This window comes from Dendrobium catenatum, unplaced genomic scaffold (genome assembly GCF_001605985.2).
Source record: "Dendrobium catenatum unplaced genomic scaffold, ASM160598v2 fragScaff_scaffold_728, whole genome shotgun sequence".
NCBI classification, from domain to species: domain Eukaryota; kingdom Viridiplantae; phylum Streptophyta; class Magnoliopsida; order Asparagales; family Orchidaceae; genus Dendrobium; species Dendrobium catenatum.
The window spans coordinates 17,738-32,976 of NW_021319190.1; the positions used below are offsets into that span (position 1 = coordinate 17,738).

At 32.8% G+C, this 15,239-nt stretch overlaps 1 protein-coding gene across 3 annotated transcripts; it reads left to right on the forward strand.

The window, feature by feature from the left end:
- Positions 1 to 13,851, forward strand: LOC110094376 (probable anion transporter 6). Of its 3 annotated transcripts, none has more exons than XM_028696282.1 (3): positions 1 to 215; positions 12,158 to 13,515; positions 13,603 to 13,851. In XM_028696282.1, exons 2-3 carry the CDS (start codon positions 12,300 to 12,302, stop codon positions 13,635 to 13,637), a joined length of 1,251 nt encoding a protein of 416 aa, XP_028552115.1. In that variant the 5' UTR covers positions 1 to 215; positions 12,158 to 12,299; the 3' UTR covers positions 13,638 to 13,851. The 3 variants fall into 3 exon arrangements, with proteins under 3 accessions (XP_028552115.1, XP_020675259.1, XP_020675258.1); XM_020819600.2 differs by having other exon boundaries at positions 12,158 to 13,410; positions 13,561 to 13,851; XM_020819599.2 differs by having other exon boundaries at positions 2 to 215; positions 12,158 to 13,851.
- Positions 13,852 to 15,239: the final 1,388 nt, after the last annotated feature.

The following is a 15,239-nucleotide window of genomic DNA, read 5'->3' on the forward strand; positions in this document are numbered from 1 at the left end:
TTTCCTCTATTTTATTTAACTTTTATGTGTTAAATAAGTAATAGGCCACTTTTATACTGGTATCCCTTTTAAAAAATTGCCCAGCCTCTTACCTGTCGAATTCCGGAGAGATCGCGCCGCCGCTCTCTAAATTCGCCGCCGCCTCCGACTGCTACGGAAGGAGCAGATCTAGGATCGAGGCGCTGAACAAATTAATTCATCCTTTGCGCTTTCAAGTTCGGTTCCTCCTCGTTCTCGCATTGCCTATTTCTCTATTATTTCATCCCCATGAATGAAACCCTAAGCTTCTCTGTCCCGGACCGAAATTTGTTTACTCTAATTCATATCATTATTTTGTTCCTCTTGATTTTCGTTTTTTTTTAAATATAATGAGAGGAGTTATCGTATTTAGAAGTAGTGCAGCGAGTTGATTTCTTCGCCTTATTATGAAGATTGGATTTCTCCTTTTGGTAAATTTGCCGCCGAAATGAGGTTGTCGCGATTGGTTTTCTGCCCTTTTTGGATAAAGTTGCAGTCTTGTGATCAATAACCATTTTTGGATTTTCTTTTTTATGTTTGGGTTGGTGCTCCCTATCTTTCATGTCTGGTAGCTAAATAATCGTTGTAAGGGTCATTTCTCTGTTGCATTGCGAAGAAAAAAATCCGTGGTAACTTTATGATATGGTAAATTAAGACTAAATATGAAAGTTTTTGGTTTAATGGCTGTTGTATGAGAAAATTAGCTGTATATCCAATAAACAAGAGAAAAACAATAGAAAAAGATAGTTGAATCAGTACCTTAGCTAGTCCTTCTATGTTCCATAAGTCAATAAACATGCAGGTGTTGTCGTCCCTGTTGAAATTTCAAAAAGAGAGGAAATGTGGTAGAGAAATGTTGGCAGGAAGTGATGGTGGGGCTGATAACTTTGTGGAAGGAAAGTGTGTTAGGGGTGTTAAACTGTGCTGATGTTTTAGTTAAAGATCCAATCTGAAACTTCATGACTTGTTTTAGTTGTTTAAGATAGGCCCAAACTTGTCCAGTTTGATTTACAATGCATGACATGTCACGAGTTCACGCCAACATGATCCTACACAAGTTGGATTGAATCACATAAACAAAGAGTGGGGGAGCATAGTTGTATAGGGTTAGGCCAAGGTATTATTGCCACTTTAAAAGGGAGGGAGAATTGGAAGGAATAGAGGGATAGAGGGAGAGAGAGAGAGAGAGAGAGAGTAGATTGGCGGTATTTTTAGTTGCCAAGGATCATCTCTCTCCAATTGAAGTAGGTTGGAGAAAAGAAGTAGTTTGAAAGATTGCTATTGATAATATCGTTTGTTAAGACTTAATCATTGGTGTCTGATTTTTCCACACAACTGATTACTTGCTTGTTAATCAGCTTCATTGCATGATGCTAACTTCCCGGTGTTTTGACTTTTACTTATCATTGTCTATTCACTTATATTTCCACAATTGTCTTTTATCTTAGATGCTCTCACTCTAAGTAGTTGACCAATGAGCAACACAGGTTAACTCCTTTTTTTTTAGTCATATTCAAGTTGATGTGTTTGGTCAAAACTCGAAACTGGTAAAGAATGATGTATCAAACTTGATGGCCTAATGGGCCGATCTAAGCATATAGAGAGCTATTTCAAAACTTTCAGTCTAGCATAATATCTGACATAACTTATCATAATCTTCTAGAATCTCTTAGATTTAGTTTTCCTTTAAATTACCAAACTTTTTTATTCAGGCCACATGCTAACAAACAGTTCTAAAGCTTTTTTTGGTCAATCTTGATCCCTAAGGCTTGCAGAGAATGGGCATCATGTAAACCATTATATTGTCACCCATCTAATGAATAAAAAATAATAAGTCAAATAAAATGTTAATATGTCAAATCTAATGAAGATTCATAATACAATTCATAATCTGAATAACATATTAGTCTCATTAGCTTATACACTTTAAGAAGGCTTTTGTATCAATATGGGATATTCAAAAGCCATGGAAATACGTCACAATGCTTGAAGGTGTGGTCAATGTTGTTAATTAAGAAGCACTTGTTAGATAGGCTTGGATGCACTTTGGCATAATTTAGGCGCACTACTATTGAAGCAAAATGCATCCACACTTGCTTCTCTAGTTTTTTGTACTACATAATTATATTCCTCGTTATAGAATCTGCTTGTTGCATTTATTGATTTTTATGTTTTGTATTATTTATATCATTCACATTGTTGCTTGTATTTTCTTATTTGTATTGAATTACTAATAAAAATCATATTTTTATAGTTTTATGCAAAAAATAATATGTATGATACTGACAAAAATATGATATATATGATATTGTAAACTTGCTTGATGTATAGCTTTTATAAAGGTATTCTTCTTCAACATATTTTCTCTACACGTATGTCTCATGTTAGTGCCCATATTTCATAGCTATTAATTGATCATATCATGATTCATGGTGTCTAATAATCAAAGTGTGATTAATCTGGTTCAAAAAATAGAAAATCAAGGTAAAAATAAGTTCTTGAAAATAGTGGGAAATCACTTCACTATCAAATAATCAAATTTATTTTATACTAAAAATTTTAATGTGAGGAAGGATTTCATTTAAGAACCATTATTGAAAAGCATAAAAATAATAATGAAGATGCATTCCTATACTTTTTTTTAACCTATAAAAGGCATATGAGTAAGCATGATACAAAATTTGCCGGTGGTTTTTTAAGAGGGTAGGCTACTTGAAATGTTATGTGAAATGCGATTGGATATGCATGAAGAAGTAAATAGATGATGAAAAAAAAAAAGCATATCATGACATAATCGCTCTTCATCGTCTCCCTCTTTACCATTATGCATGAGATTCTAATAAGATGTGTAGGTGACAATGGTCTTACTTAGTCCTTGGTCATACAAATGTTTATGGGTAAGTGGATGATTACCTTTGTTGAGGGAGGTTTTGGAATATGTTCAGCTTCTCTACAAAGAGGGATCGTTATGAGGGAGGAGTAGAGGGGAAGAAAAGGGAGAGGGGAATAGAGGAGCTAAGAAGGGGAAGGGAGAGAAGGCCTGCTAAGCAACAAGCGAGGAAAGAGAGAGGAGGGTAGAAGGTGTGATGACTAAGTGGTAACATTAGCACATTAATAAATCTTAGTTGCAAGAGCGGTAGAAGTTGCTAGGAAGGAATGATAGTCTTTTCAAGTAAGTGGGACTATTGGGAAGATAAAAGTTGTGGTAGTGTAAGGGCATGCTAGCTTAGTTCAAATGGAAGGAGTAGGTGGTCTAGGAGGGTAGATTGGGATACAATTGAAGTTCATAGATTTGGAGGTGATGATAGGGTTGTTTGGGTCAAAGGGTAGCTGAGGTTGATAATTCAGTGGGATGATTTGAGTTTTTGGGATTGCTAGGGTAGATTGGGCTTGTGGTTTGGAGTGGTCTAGAAGGATTGATGTTGTTAGTAGGGTTGCAAAGATTAGTAGGGTAGTTTTAGCTTATTGGTATTTGGGGGACTATTAAATATGTAAGTGTAGGCGGGATTTAGGGATGTGGAGGGGCTAGTGGGAATAGAGGGGGTTATTGGTTGGTAAACTTTAGTGGGTTCGAAGGTGCTTGTCTTTTGATCAACATATCAATCAAGCTTGTGTAATATTTTATAAAAGAGATTTTGGTGGTATCCTTGCAGGATGCATTGTTCTAGTATATGGATTATTAGATTTAGTAATATGAGACTGGTAGCCAATTTGCTGTTTGTCTTCGAGATTATAGCCTATAGCAATTTTTTTTTTTAAATTTTTTTAATTTTTTTGAAGTATCATGCTTCCCTTCTTCTATGATTTGTTTTTTGCCACTAAAGTATTGATACCATTATCTATCCTATCCATGGAACGGCCATCGCTAGTTCCAACTTCCTTTTTATATTTTCTCCATCAATCAGGATTTTGAAGTAGCTAGTTGTGCTAAATATTTCTATGTGAAATAGTATCAAAGCACGTCACTAGTTTGAATCCTTATTGGCATAACTGGGCATCTAAGTGTGAGATAAAAATGAATTGTCAAGCGGACAATATAAAATTGTTGCTTCTTGCTATTCATAATTGATGATCTGAGTCATGAACCTTGATTTGACCACAATTAGCATTTGAGTTATTGGTGGCGTGGATTCAATGCACTCATTAGGTTTGTGAGTGGTTAGACCTTTGATTATAAAGACTCGGTTGCACCTTCTCCTTTATTTTAGTCTTTTAAAGAATTTATCTTGGGCATTGAGCTAATTTAATCACAAACTCGTGCCATATTATGCGTAGACATGTTTTTGAGAAAGAGAGCACATAAGAGTGTTTGATCTGCCTAAGTAATTGTGGAGTTAAATAATGTGGAACCAAAACTTATGGCTTTTCTTGATGATGCTAACCAAGTATAAGGTGATTTTGTAGATATTTGTTCTGATAAACTTAATAAATTATCAATATTGAGAGATTTACAAAATGCTATTAATTTAGCTAATGAATCACAATTGTCTAATTTACCTCATTATAAGATGAAACTAACAAAACATGCTAGCCTTAAAAGATAAGTTAATGATTTACTAAAGAATGGATTTATTAGAGAAAGCATGATTCATTACGATGTACTAGCATTGCTTACACCTAAAAAAGATAGTAGTTGAGGTATATATATAGATAGTAGGGTCATTAATAAAGCCACAATTAAATATAGATTTCTATAACTCATTTGGATGATATGTTAGATATGATGAATGGTGCTATGATATTTTCTAATATTGAATTAGGAAGTGTCCATCATCAAAGTAAAATTGAGGGAAGATAAATAAAGAAAAAAATATTTTTAAAACTAAGGTTGGATTAGTAACATATAATAATGCCTTTTGGATTAATCGATGCACCCCTCAAATTTAAGGGAAAATTCTGTAAGATAGTGGTGAGACCTGCAATGCTTTATGAAGCAGAATGTTGGCCACTAAAAGAGAAGCATAAAATTAAGTTAAGTGTTGCAGAGAAGAGGATGCTTTTGCAGATCAGCTCTCCCACAGTCCCTAGGCGCCGCTAGGAACAACTCGAAAGAAAAACTACAGCAAACACAATCATATAATGAAAATAAAACCACCCAATTAACACTAATATAAATCTTCCAACTCCCTCTGAAATCTAAATCCAAATTAACCATCTTTCCCTCAATAAATATTTCCTAATTCTCTCCCAATCAAATCGGTCTTCTTTCCATAAATAAATATTTCATAATTCCCTCTCAATAAAATCAACCATCTTTCCCTAATAAACATTTCCAAATTAGTTCCCCTTTAATTCCTCCTCGTTACATAATGAATAATAGATCCCCAGGGCCCCACAAGGGCATATCAGATTATTCATGAATAACTTTTTATAGAAGGCACATAATTAGGGTCCATATATGTTTTATGAATATCAAATGTTAAATTCATTGAAGAAGAATTTGTCTAAGCCGAGCATCTAATTGAATTTATTATTTTCAAAAGCATCTCATTAAACATTAATTTCAGCAGACTTCATTTATTGTTTTTTTATTACGTGATAAATTTTATTTGTAATTTCTGCATTTAAGAACATGTAAATGATGTGGCCAAGAAATGTTGTATGCTATTTTCTATCTTAAGAAAATTTATATGTTCTGGTATAGGTCAGTTTTCTTGGAATTTTAATTTAAACTTGGATTAAGTTGATTCTATGCCAATCATATCTCCAAGCCTAGGGTATAAGGAGTATATGATTAATTATTGTTATGCATATTAAAGAAAAAGCTTTTGCTTAAAAATTATTTCTTATTTCTTGTTTTATTCCACATATTTTTATTTTATATATTTTCAATTTCTTGCTGAAATTCTTAGATTATTTTATCATTTCTTTATCAATTGGTTTTTAAACTAGCATAATTTCTACAAATTTTGAATTTTTTTGCATGAAATCTTATTGCAACGTCATAATAATTGCATTAGAAATTCTTAATCTTGAGACGCCTTGCTATAAATACAAAAAAGAAAGAAACAAAACCAAAACAGAACACAACAAAGCCTAATGGAAGTTCCAATCAAATCAATTGATGATAACGACGTAGTCAAGGTTATAATCAAATCATTCAAGAACTACATTTGATGTTTCAAAAGCAGTTTATCGGTTTATCCAACCAATACCCAGTAAGAATAATTTAAAGTTTGCATAACAGTAATGATGGATAATTTAGATGTCAATATACTCTTATGCTTTCTCTTAAGTATAAGAATAGAATAAATTAGACAGCAACCCAATCATAAGATTTATCCTTTTTGAAAAATAAAAGGTACTATGCAATTGATTGGAATTTTCCATTTTCCCATCTCATCGAATTCCCAAGATATATAGATCAATGGGGAGAAAATATATCATGCACCTTTGCAAAAATTTTAGTAGAAAACTAAAATACTGTTCATTTAATTATAGCATATATTTTTGTGCCAGAACAATGACTCTTACATGTATAAGCCTAACAAATATCATATAAAATTTAAAAAATCCCTCATTTTAATTAAAATAAATGCAAATCCCAGCTATACTAACGATTGTAGTTAATCATTGACTTAAAAAAACAGCACTGAAAGAGGTTTCATGAATTAAATTTTGTCAAATACAAAAAACATAAAAAGCATCATACATCTTTTCATTTTCCCAAACATATTATTTGTTTCATGAATTAATAATACAAATCCAAACATCTAGTTTGATTCAGGAGTTAATATAAACTAAAAAATATTTTATTAAAAGGCAACTGAATCTAATAATTCAATCATTGATATTTCTTAAAAAATATATAATCATCAGTCAAACAATGAAACACTCCAACAAGCACTAAACCTTAAAAAAACTAAATTAAAAAAAGTCCACACAAACTTCAAATAGTTTCAACGCACAACATTTATTGAGGCTATTTGACGTAGAACAACTTACCGCAACAAACATTAAAAGCACTCAGCTCACCTTAGCTTGGTGGTTGTGAGGTTTACATCCCAACTTCACTTATTTGGAGCATCAGATTCTTATATAGATCCAAACATATCCTTATGCTTTGTAGGTTTCAAAATTACCACTCTCCCGTTAATCTTAAAAGTCTATTTATTAGAACTCCCAAAATGAGTCGTATCTAAATCATATAACCAAGATTACTCAAATTAACATGAGCAACATCCATGGACAATACTTCACACCATATTCTATCCATATAGGTAGCCAATTTAATCAAAACTAGATACATTTGAGACACAGCTATAACAGTTTTATCTACCAAGCTACTTTACATTATTATAGTCTTATGAATGTTGTTCAGGTTTCAAGCTCATGCAGTTTAAAACAAACTTAGACACTACATTCTGACAACTCTCACCATCAATTATAATTTATAAGTTTGCCAAGCTTCTTCCCACGCTTTAAATTGTTTTGGAAATTATAGATTTTTTCCAATTAGATTAAATTTTAGGAGAAGCTATGTTGTAATGCATGGTATTGAAAGACTTACCAATTATAGCATGCTCAAAATCATTAATTTCTTTATCAAACGCATGGGCTTTATCAGAATCATTCATTTCGTCATCCCCCTCTTTCATTTATATGTAAATTTCTATTGGTATAATTCTAGTGTAATGATTAATTGATCACACTTAGAACATGCTTTAGCAAAAATTTTAGACCTAGATGTATGAATTGATTTTCCCCTAATGTCTATTATTGTAGTATTACTAACCTTTGATGCAATTGTTCAGCCTAATGAACTTGATTACTTGATAAAATGATGCTCTCTCTAAATATGTGATAACTCTCTTAGAAATATAAAATTATAACATTTTTTTCAAACTCTGATGTAATTTGAAGAGCAATTTTAAAAATAGATTTTCATTCTTCACCTTCCTCTTTTTTAATTTGATTGTACCCATTTCTCATATCAATCTTAGAAAATATCATTGCATCATTATTAATACCTACCTAGCATATCATCTAAGCATGATTAAAGAAAAATATATTTAATCATGATTTTATTAATTGCTCTGCCATCTATCCACACACATACACTATTTACCATCTTTCTTAAGTGTAAGTAAAGTTATTATAACATAAGGAGTCGTGACTTCCCTTATAAATCTCTTCTTAAGTAAATAATCAATTTGTCTCTTTAGTTCAATTTTTTTTTCTGCATCTTTCTTGTAATGATGTAGATAGGCAATGATGTTGTATGAATTAAATCAAAAACATGTTATATATCTTTCTTGGTAGTAATTCATTAGCAAGTTCATATCGCAAATTCCTGATTAGCATCATCAGACAAAGTCATTTTAGGCACCACATGAAACTTTACAACTATTTAGGCAAGAATATTAGGGCTGCAAACGAACCGAGCCGAGCCGAGTATGTGAGTGTTCATGTTCGTGTTCATTTAATATCAGCTTGTTCAAGTTTTGTTCATGTTTGTTCGAGCTTTAGCGTTTATGTTCATGTTTGGTTCATTTAAATTAAGGAGTGTTCATGTTTGGTTCATGTTCAGTTCATGTTTGTTCGTTTAGTGTTTATCGAGCTTGTTCGCGAACATATTTAAAGAGTTTTTTTAACTATCAAACAAACACGTTCATGAACATATCTATGAACAAACACATTTATAATAAAAGTAATTGTCTATGTAATAAAGATAATGATTATTTATATTTATTAATTCTATAGTCAAATATTAATTATTTTTATCGAGCTTATTCACGAGTTCAAAATCGAACATAAATCAAGCTTTTATCGAGCTTCTTATCGAGCTTAATGTCGAGCTTGTTCACGAACTTCAAATGATGTTGTTCCGAACATAAATGAGCCGAACACATTAGTGTTCAAGTTTGTTTATTTAAGAATCGAGTATTTAAAATATTGTTCAAGTTTGTTTGTTTAGTTAATTAAACGATCGCAAACGAGCTTTAATCGAACCGAACAACGAGTAGCTCGACGAACGTTTGGTTCGCTTGCAGCCCTAGGCAAGATCACATGTTCTTGTATATTCACTTTTTCTAAAGCATGTTGCTCAAAGAATTTTCAATTGAAGTGTCCTCAAAAGCACTTTCAAAATTATTAATTTCAATGTCTTCTCCTTTCACATTTATATGTAAAATGTGCACTATTTAAATATGTTAGGCACAGAAAATTTTAATATTTGTTCTAAGTCTAATTCAAGTTGAGAAGCAAGCTCATATGTTGAAAAATGGTGAGGTGTTATATCTTTTTTTATATTGGGTCTCAAACCAATCCTAAATCTAGTGAGTGATTTCACAATCTTTAATGATTTAATAACACAACAATATTTTTTTCAAATTTATTCATGTTTTCAATGACAATTTTGATGCTTTGCTTTAATGAATAAAATTCATCAAATAAGCGATCCTCCCAATATTACAAAATAAATAATTTTCTTTTATAAGTTTTTTCATTTCAGTTCATATGAAGCTCACTGTCTAATCTCTATCCTTGTTTTTATATGCTCATCCTAATGTTTAAAAAGGCAAAATCGGGAATCAAGGTGAGGCATAAGCCTCAAACGGGAAAATAAAATACCAAAAAAGTTATAATAGAATTTCAAAATAATTATTTATATTTTGCTAAACTTTTAGTCAAAATATCTTAGCAATACTGACTTAGTCTTCACATATTTAATATACTCTTGATTACTCATTATGTAGTAATGAAATAGATTCTTAATTTTATATATCCAATAAAAAAAATCTATCATATCAACAATCATAGAAATTTGATTTAAATTCAAATGCAATAAATTTGATGAACTGAGTGTAAAATGAAAATAATGAAAATAGGAGCAAAGCAACAAGAAAACTCTTGTACCAATATAAGCTAGGGTACAATATACTGAAAAATAATAGGAAATAAGAAGAGAACATAAAAATACACTTAATTAGAAATCCTTATGGTTTCAAATTGTTGAATCATCAAAGGCAATATAACTAAGAAGCCATAACAATAAGAAATATGAAGATTGCATCACATGCAATAGCTTGGCTCCTATTATTGATTGTTATATATTTTAATCAAGTATTTGAGATTTTACTTATAGTCCACGAAAGAAAGATCATTACGTTAAAGTCGGTAGATTCTTTCGAAACTCTTCTTCACATGAAATAGGCGAAGCTGATGCAGAGCTGGAAGAAAATGAAGCCGACAGAGTGCACGCTTCCTTCGAAACTCTACTTCACACGAAGCAGGCAAAGCTGACACTGCGGTCGAAATCGAAGAAAGTTCATTACCTTCACTGTGACGGGGGATCGGCTCGTTCATAACTCTACTTCACATAAAACAAGCGAAGTCGAAGTAGAGCTCGAAAGGGAGAAAGATCGTTACATCGTTGCAGCCGAAGTCGAAACAGCTACGCCCTAAAACTTATATTCACAGTTTCATATAATTATATAAAAAAATTAAATAGAACGAGACGGTGCCTCAAACAACCTTGAGGAGTTCCGCCTCAACGCGTATGCCCCATATAAAAATATCGTTCGGGTGAGGCTTAGGCCTCAACGCACCAGAGTTCCGCCTCAAGTCAAGGTGGGCCTCAAGGCAAATGCCTCGAACACCTTTTTAATTGATGGCTTATCCAATAAATTTTTACATGACCAATTAGTTTCTTTTTGACAAAAAATACTTATTGTTCATCATACATGGTGTGTCATTCAAAGAAATTGTCTACATTTAGTAACTATTCCCTAAATATTTTATGATCAATTTAATTATCATAAATAGATACTTCAACTTCTAACTTGTCTGCATTTAGTAATTTTTCTAGCTATGTCATCATCTACGTTGCAATTTGATGTTTATAAATTCTATTGTTAAAGCCCCTAATTTTTCTATTAAGATGGTTCCTCTCTCTTGCTAGATTTAATATTCAAATGAATTGGTTTATTATTGTAATAGGAATCTACTTTAGGTTCACATATATGAGCTTTAAGCCCATATCTTTTTGCTTCAGTCATGGATGTTCTTGCTAGACATTTACAAGAGGATGTACCTTGGTATATGCTTTTTGCTGATGATATTCTTCTTGTTGATAAGATTAGAGAGAGAGCTGAAGGTAAACTTGAATTATGGAGGTCAACCTTAGAGTCTAAAGGTCATTACTCAATTGGTTTTATTTGTTCAATAATTAGATCAATTGATTCTTAAAAGTTAATTAAAATTTCTTTATTTTATGATTTTTTAAGTTACCTTGATAGTTTATTCCATTTTAAGTGACATGTTGATGCAACTTAGAACAACTCAGGGTCAAGATGTCGTAATGCAACTAATATGATACATGATATAATTTTATATAAATTGAAGATCGCACATCACGAGTTACCAATGAAGCTATCAACTTTCTTTAAATGTAAATCATACTCGAGTTTAAATCGATTGATAATGAAATGATCAAAATAACTCAAGAATTTCACCAATCAATTAGAAACATAGAAAATCAACAAACAATTTGAATTTGATTCTAATAAGTAGATTTTTAATGTCGATTTTTAATTAAAATCAGAAGTACTAACAAGTCAATATCTAACAATGTAAGATAAAATAGAACAAAGAACACAAATATCAAATTAAAAAAAAAAAACAGAGGCCTTAACACAGACACAAAGAGATGACTTTCCCAAACTTTAGTAGTCGCTCTGCACTCAAAGAAATTATTCATTTACCTTGCAATCATAATATTAAAACTGAAAAAAAGCTAAAGTTTTTTTTGATGTGTTTTAGAGCAACTATTTTTATATTTCTTATTACCTAGTCTAGTGGAGAAGTAGAGAGATTCACCATAGGATCAGCTTAATACAAGTTCAAAATGAAATCCCAAGAAACTGAGCAATGCCAAGACATAAACTATCCTATAAGATAGTAAAAAAAGCAACATATTTGGACCATCACTATAGACATATTTTAAATATATAAATAATAAATTAAATGAACCAATTAATGAAAAGAAACTGAAATAACTACACTCAAATAAATGCTTGATGCCATGCCTTTGGCGACAATAGACACAATGATTTCTATGATATTTAGTTAGAAACATTGGTTAAAATTTTATTTTATGATGATTAACAATATAATCTATTGCTCTCACTTTTCCCAGGATTTTTCAATTTTCAATAAGAGTACCTTACTTAAAAGGCCCACTTGCTACAAGAATGGAATCCTATATATTTAAGCAGCCAACTTGCTATTTTTTCTCAAGCAAAAGATGATCCAATGAGCGTGTCTAAAACAAGCAAAGAATGAAATTTCCCAAGCGGTACTTGATTGTTATTCTGACATTCTTCTGTACAAATGTTTGCTACGTTGAGCGCATGGGCTTTTCAATTGCTTACACTGTTGCTGCCGATTCCATTGGTATCAATCAATCTAGCAAGGGTATGATACTCTCAACCTTCTACTACGGTTATGTTATTTCACAAATCCCTGGTGGATGGGCTGCGCAGAGTCTAGGTGGTCGGCGTATCCTGCTTTTATCATTTCTGTTATGGTCGTCTACATGTGCCTTAGTTCCATTGGACCCAAACCGAATCAACATATTAGTCGTCGCTCGCCTTCTTGTTGGCATTGCTCAAGGCTTCATTTTCCCTTCCATTCACACAGTTCTTGCACAATGGGTGCCACCGCACGAGCGATCCCGGTCCGTTTCTCTGACTACTTCAGGAATGTATCTAGGTGCTGCTGCTGGCATGCTTTTACTCCCAGGTTTAGTAAAACACCAAGGTCCCCAATCTGTATTTCTCGTTGAAGCGGCTTTAGGCATCACTTGGTCTATCCTCTGGTTCAAATTCGCCAGCGATCCGCCGCATTCCGACCACCTCAAGCCGACGGGGCTACCGTTAACAAAGTCCAAAGATAAGGGGAGCTTGTTAAATCCATCTAAGGTCCCATGGAAAAAAATGATCTTTAGCATGCCAGTGTGGGCAATTGTAGTGAACAACTTCACTTTTCATTACGCATTATATGTTTTGATGAACTGGCTACCAACCTACTTCGAACTTGGCCTTCAACTAAGCCTTCAGGAAATGGGATCATCAAAGATGCTGCCTTATCTCAACATGTTCTTATTTTCCAACATAGGTGGAGTCATAGCTGATCGTCTTATAACTAGAAGGATCTTATCTGTCGCATGGACTCGCAAATTCCTGAACACTATTGGCTTTCTTATCTCTGCACTTGCTTTATTGATTCTACCTCTGTTCAAAACTTCTGCTGGTACTGTGCTTTGTTCTTCGATTTCATTGGGTTTTTTGGCCTTAGGGAGAGCAGGATTTGCTGTAAATCATTTGGATATAGCTCCAAGACATGCGGGGATTGTAATGGGAGTTTCGAATACTGCTGGAACTTTAGCTGGTATAATAGGAGTTGGACTTACAGGAAGAATATTGGAGATTGCTAAGGCTACTGATGTTGATCTTTCTAGTCCGAAGAGCTGGAAGCCTGTGTTTTTTGTTCCAGGTTATCTTTGCATTTTTAGTTCTTTGATTTTTTTGATATTTTCAGGAGGAGAGAGAATCTTGGAGTAAAGAGACCGTCTTGATGAAGATTGCAGGTATGTTAAAATGAACTCTGAGTGGTGAGACTATTTTGAAACTGCTATCTGAAGGAGATGACACTTCGTTGCTGAATATAGTTACAGTAATCTCATTCCAATTTGTTTATTTCAAATTATTATCATTGATTTTTTGCAATTTGTTTACAGATTTCGTATGTAGAAAGTTGTTTTTTTAGTATATTTTTAGTGATGTATATTAAGAAAACCTCTTGAAGTCTAATAATGATGTTTATTCACTAGATTGTGTGATTAATATTTAATTTAAATTTTGCAAATAATATTTTTGTTTTAAATTTTGCAAATAATATGTGAAAAGGTTGGAGTGGCTCTAATGGCAGACAAAATTAGAGTCATTTTAGATAGTTTGGTGAAATAAAATGTCGGCCTTCCGAAGACCCGGTTAGGAGAATACATGTATTAAATTCAAGCTTTATTTGGGATAGCTTTTTTACTGTTTCTTAAAACAGCTTTTTAGTACAAAATTTAATTTTTTTTGTACTAGAATGCTGTTTTAAGAAGCATTAAGAAAGTCGTCCCAAACGAAGCTTCAATCTATGTTAAGAAAGGTAGACCTAAAAAGATTTGGTTATAAAGTATTAAAATGACTATATATACTAATTTTAATATTATTGCGTCCTGAAATATTTGTAGTGGTAAAGAAATATAAAGTTTAGTGTCCTTATCTTGTACGTAGATTCAACACATTGAATAGAGCAGTGTAGTGTAGTAATTGTAAAATACACCATAATTTTTGTATGGAAACTAAAAAAAAAAGTGAGGAAAAACTATGAGACATTGCCCAATTGAACTAATTTCACTAGTATTGGTGGTTGATTATAAATAATACCCTTTCTTTGAGGAGAATGTTGACTCAATATAACAAATACATTGTATAGAGTATATTATATAGTTGGAGGAAAATATATCATTTGTTCTTAAGAGAGTGTGGGCTTGTTTGTAGGGCCGTAGTTGGATGATGGTGATTGAAATGATTATAGTTGAGTGATAGTGGTTGGAGGAATCATAGTTAGCAGGTAATGCAAGTCAAAAGGATCATAGTAAGACAGACGATGGTGGTCAGACGGATTGCAGTCAATGGTCGGAGGGACTATAGTGGCAGACTACGATTATCTAAAGGTTCATAGTCGACGAGCAACAGTGGTCGGAGGGACCGTAGTTGGTGAGTGATAGTGGTCGGAGGAAGGCTTGTTAGTGCCTTTCATATGGAGGTCTAACAACGATGGCCGGCCAAAGGTTCAAGGCGGCGGCCTGGTGGCATGAATTTGTCGGAGGATTCTTCAAGCTCTAGAGCTCTTCTCTTCTTTCCACTTTGCTCTCTCCCTTCATATGAAGAATGTGAGGCTATTTATAAATTTTTGGGAGTGACATTCTTAATAAATATGGAGAAGATCCAATGTAGATTTACAGTGTTTTATCGAACGACTCATAGTGATTCCCTTGATTATATAGTGTTTATCAAGCATTTAAGTTCTTTAATGATGTCAGAATTCGTAATCTTGGGCTCATTGGATTCGTCTCATCAAGCCGCTTGGTTCGACTATAATCATGTCATTTTTTGATTTTGTTTGATTATCCAACTAATGCTTTGAAGCTTCCATGAATGTTT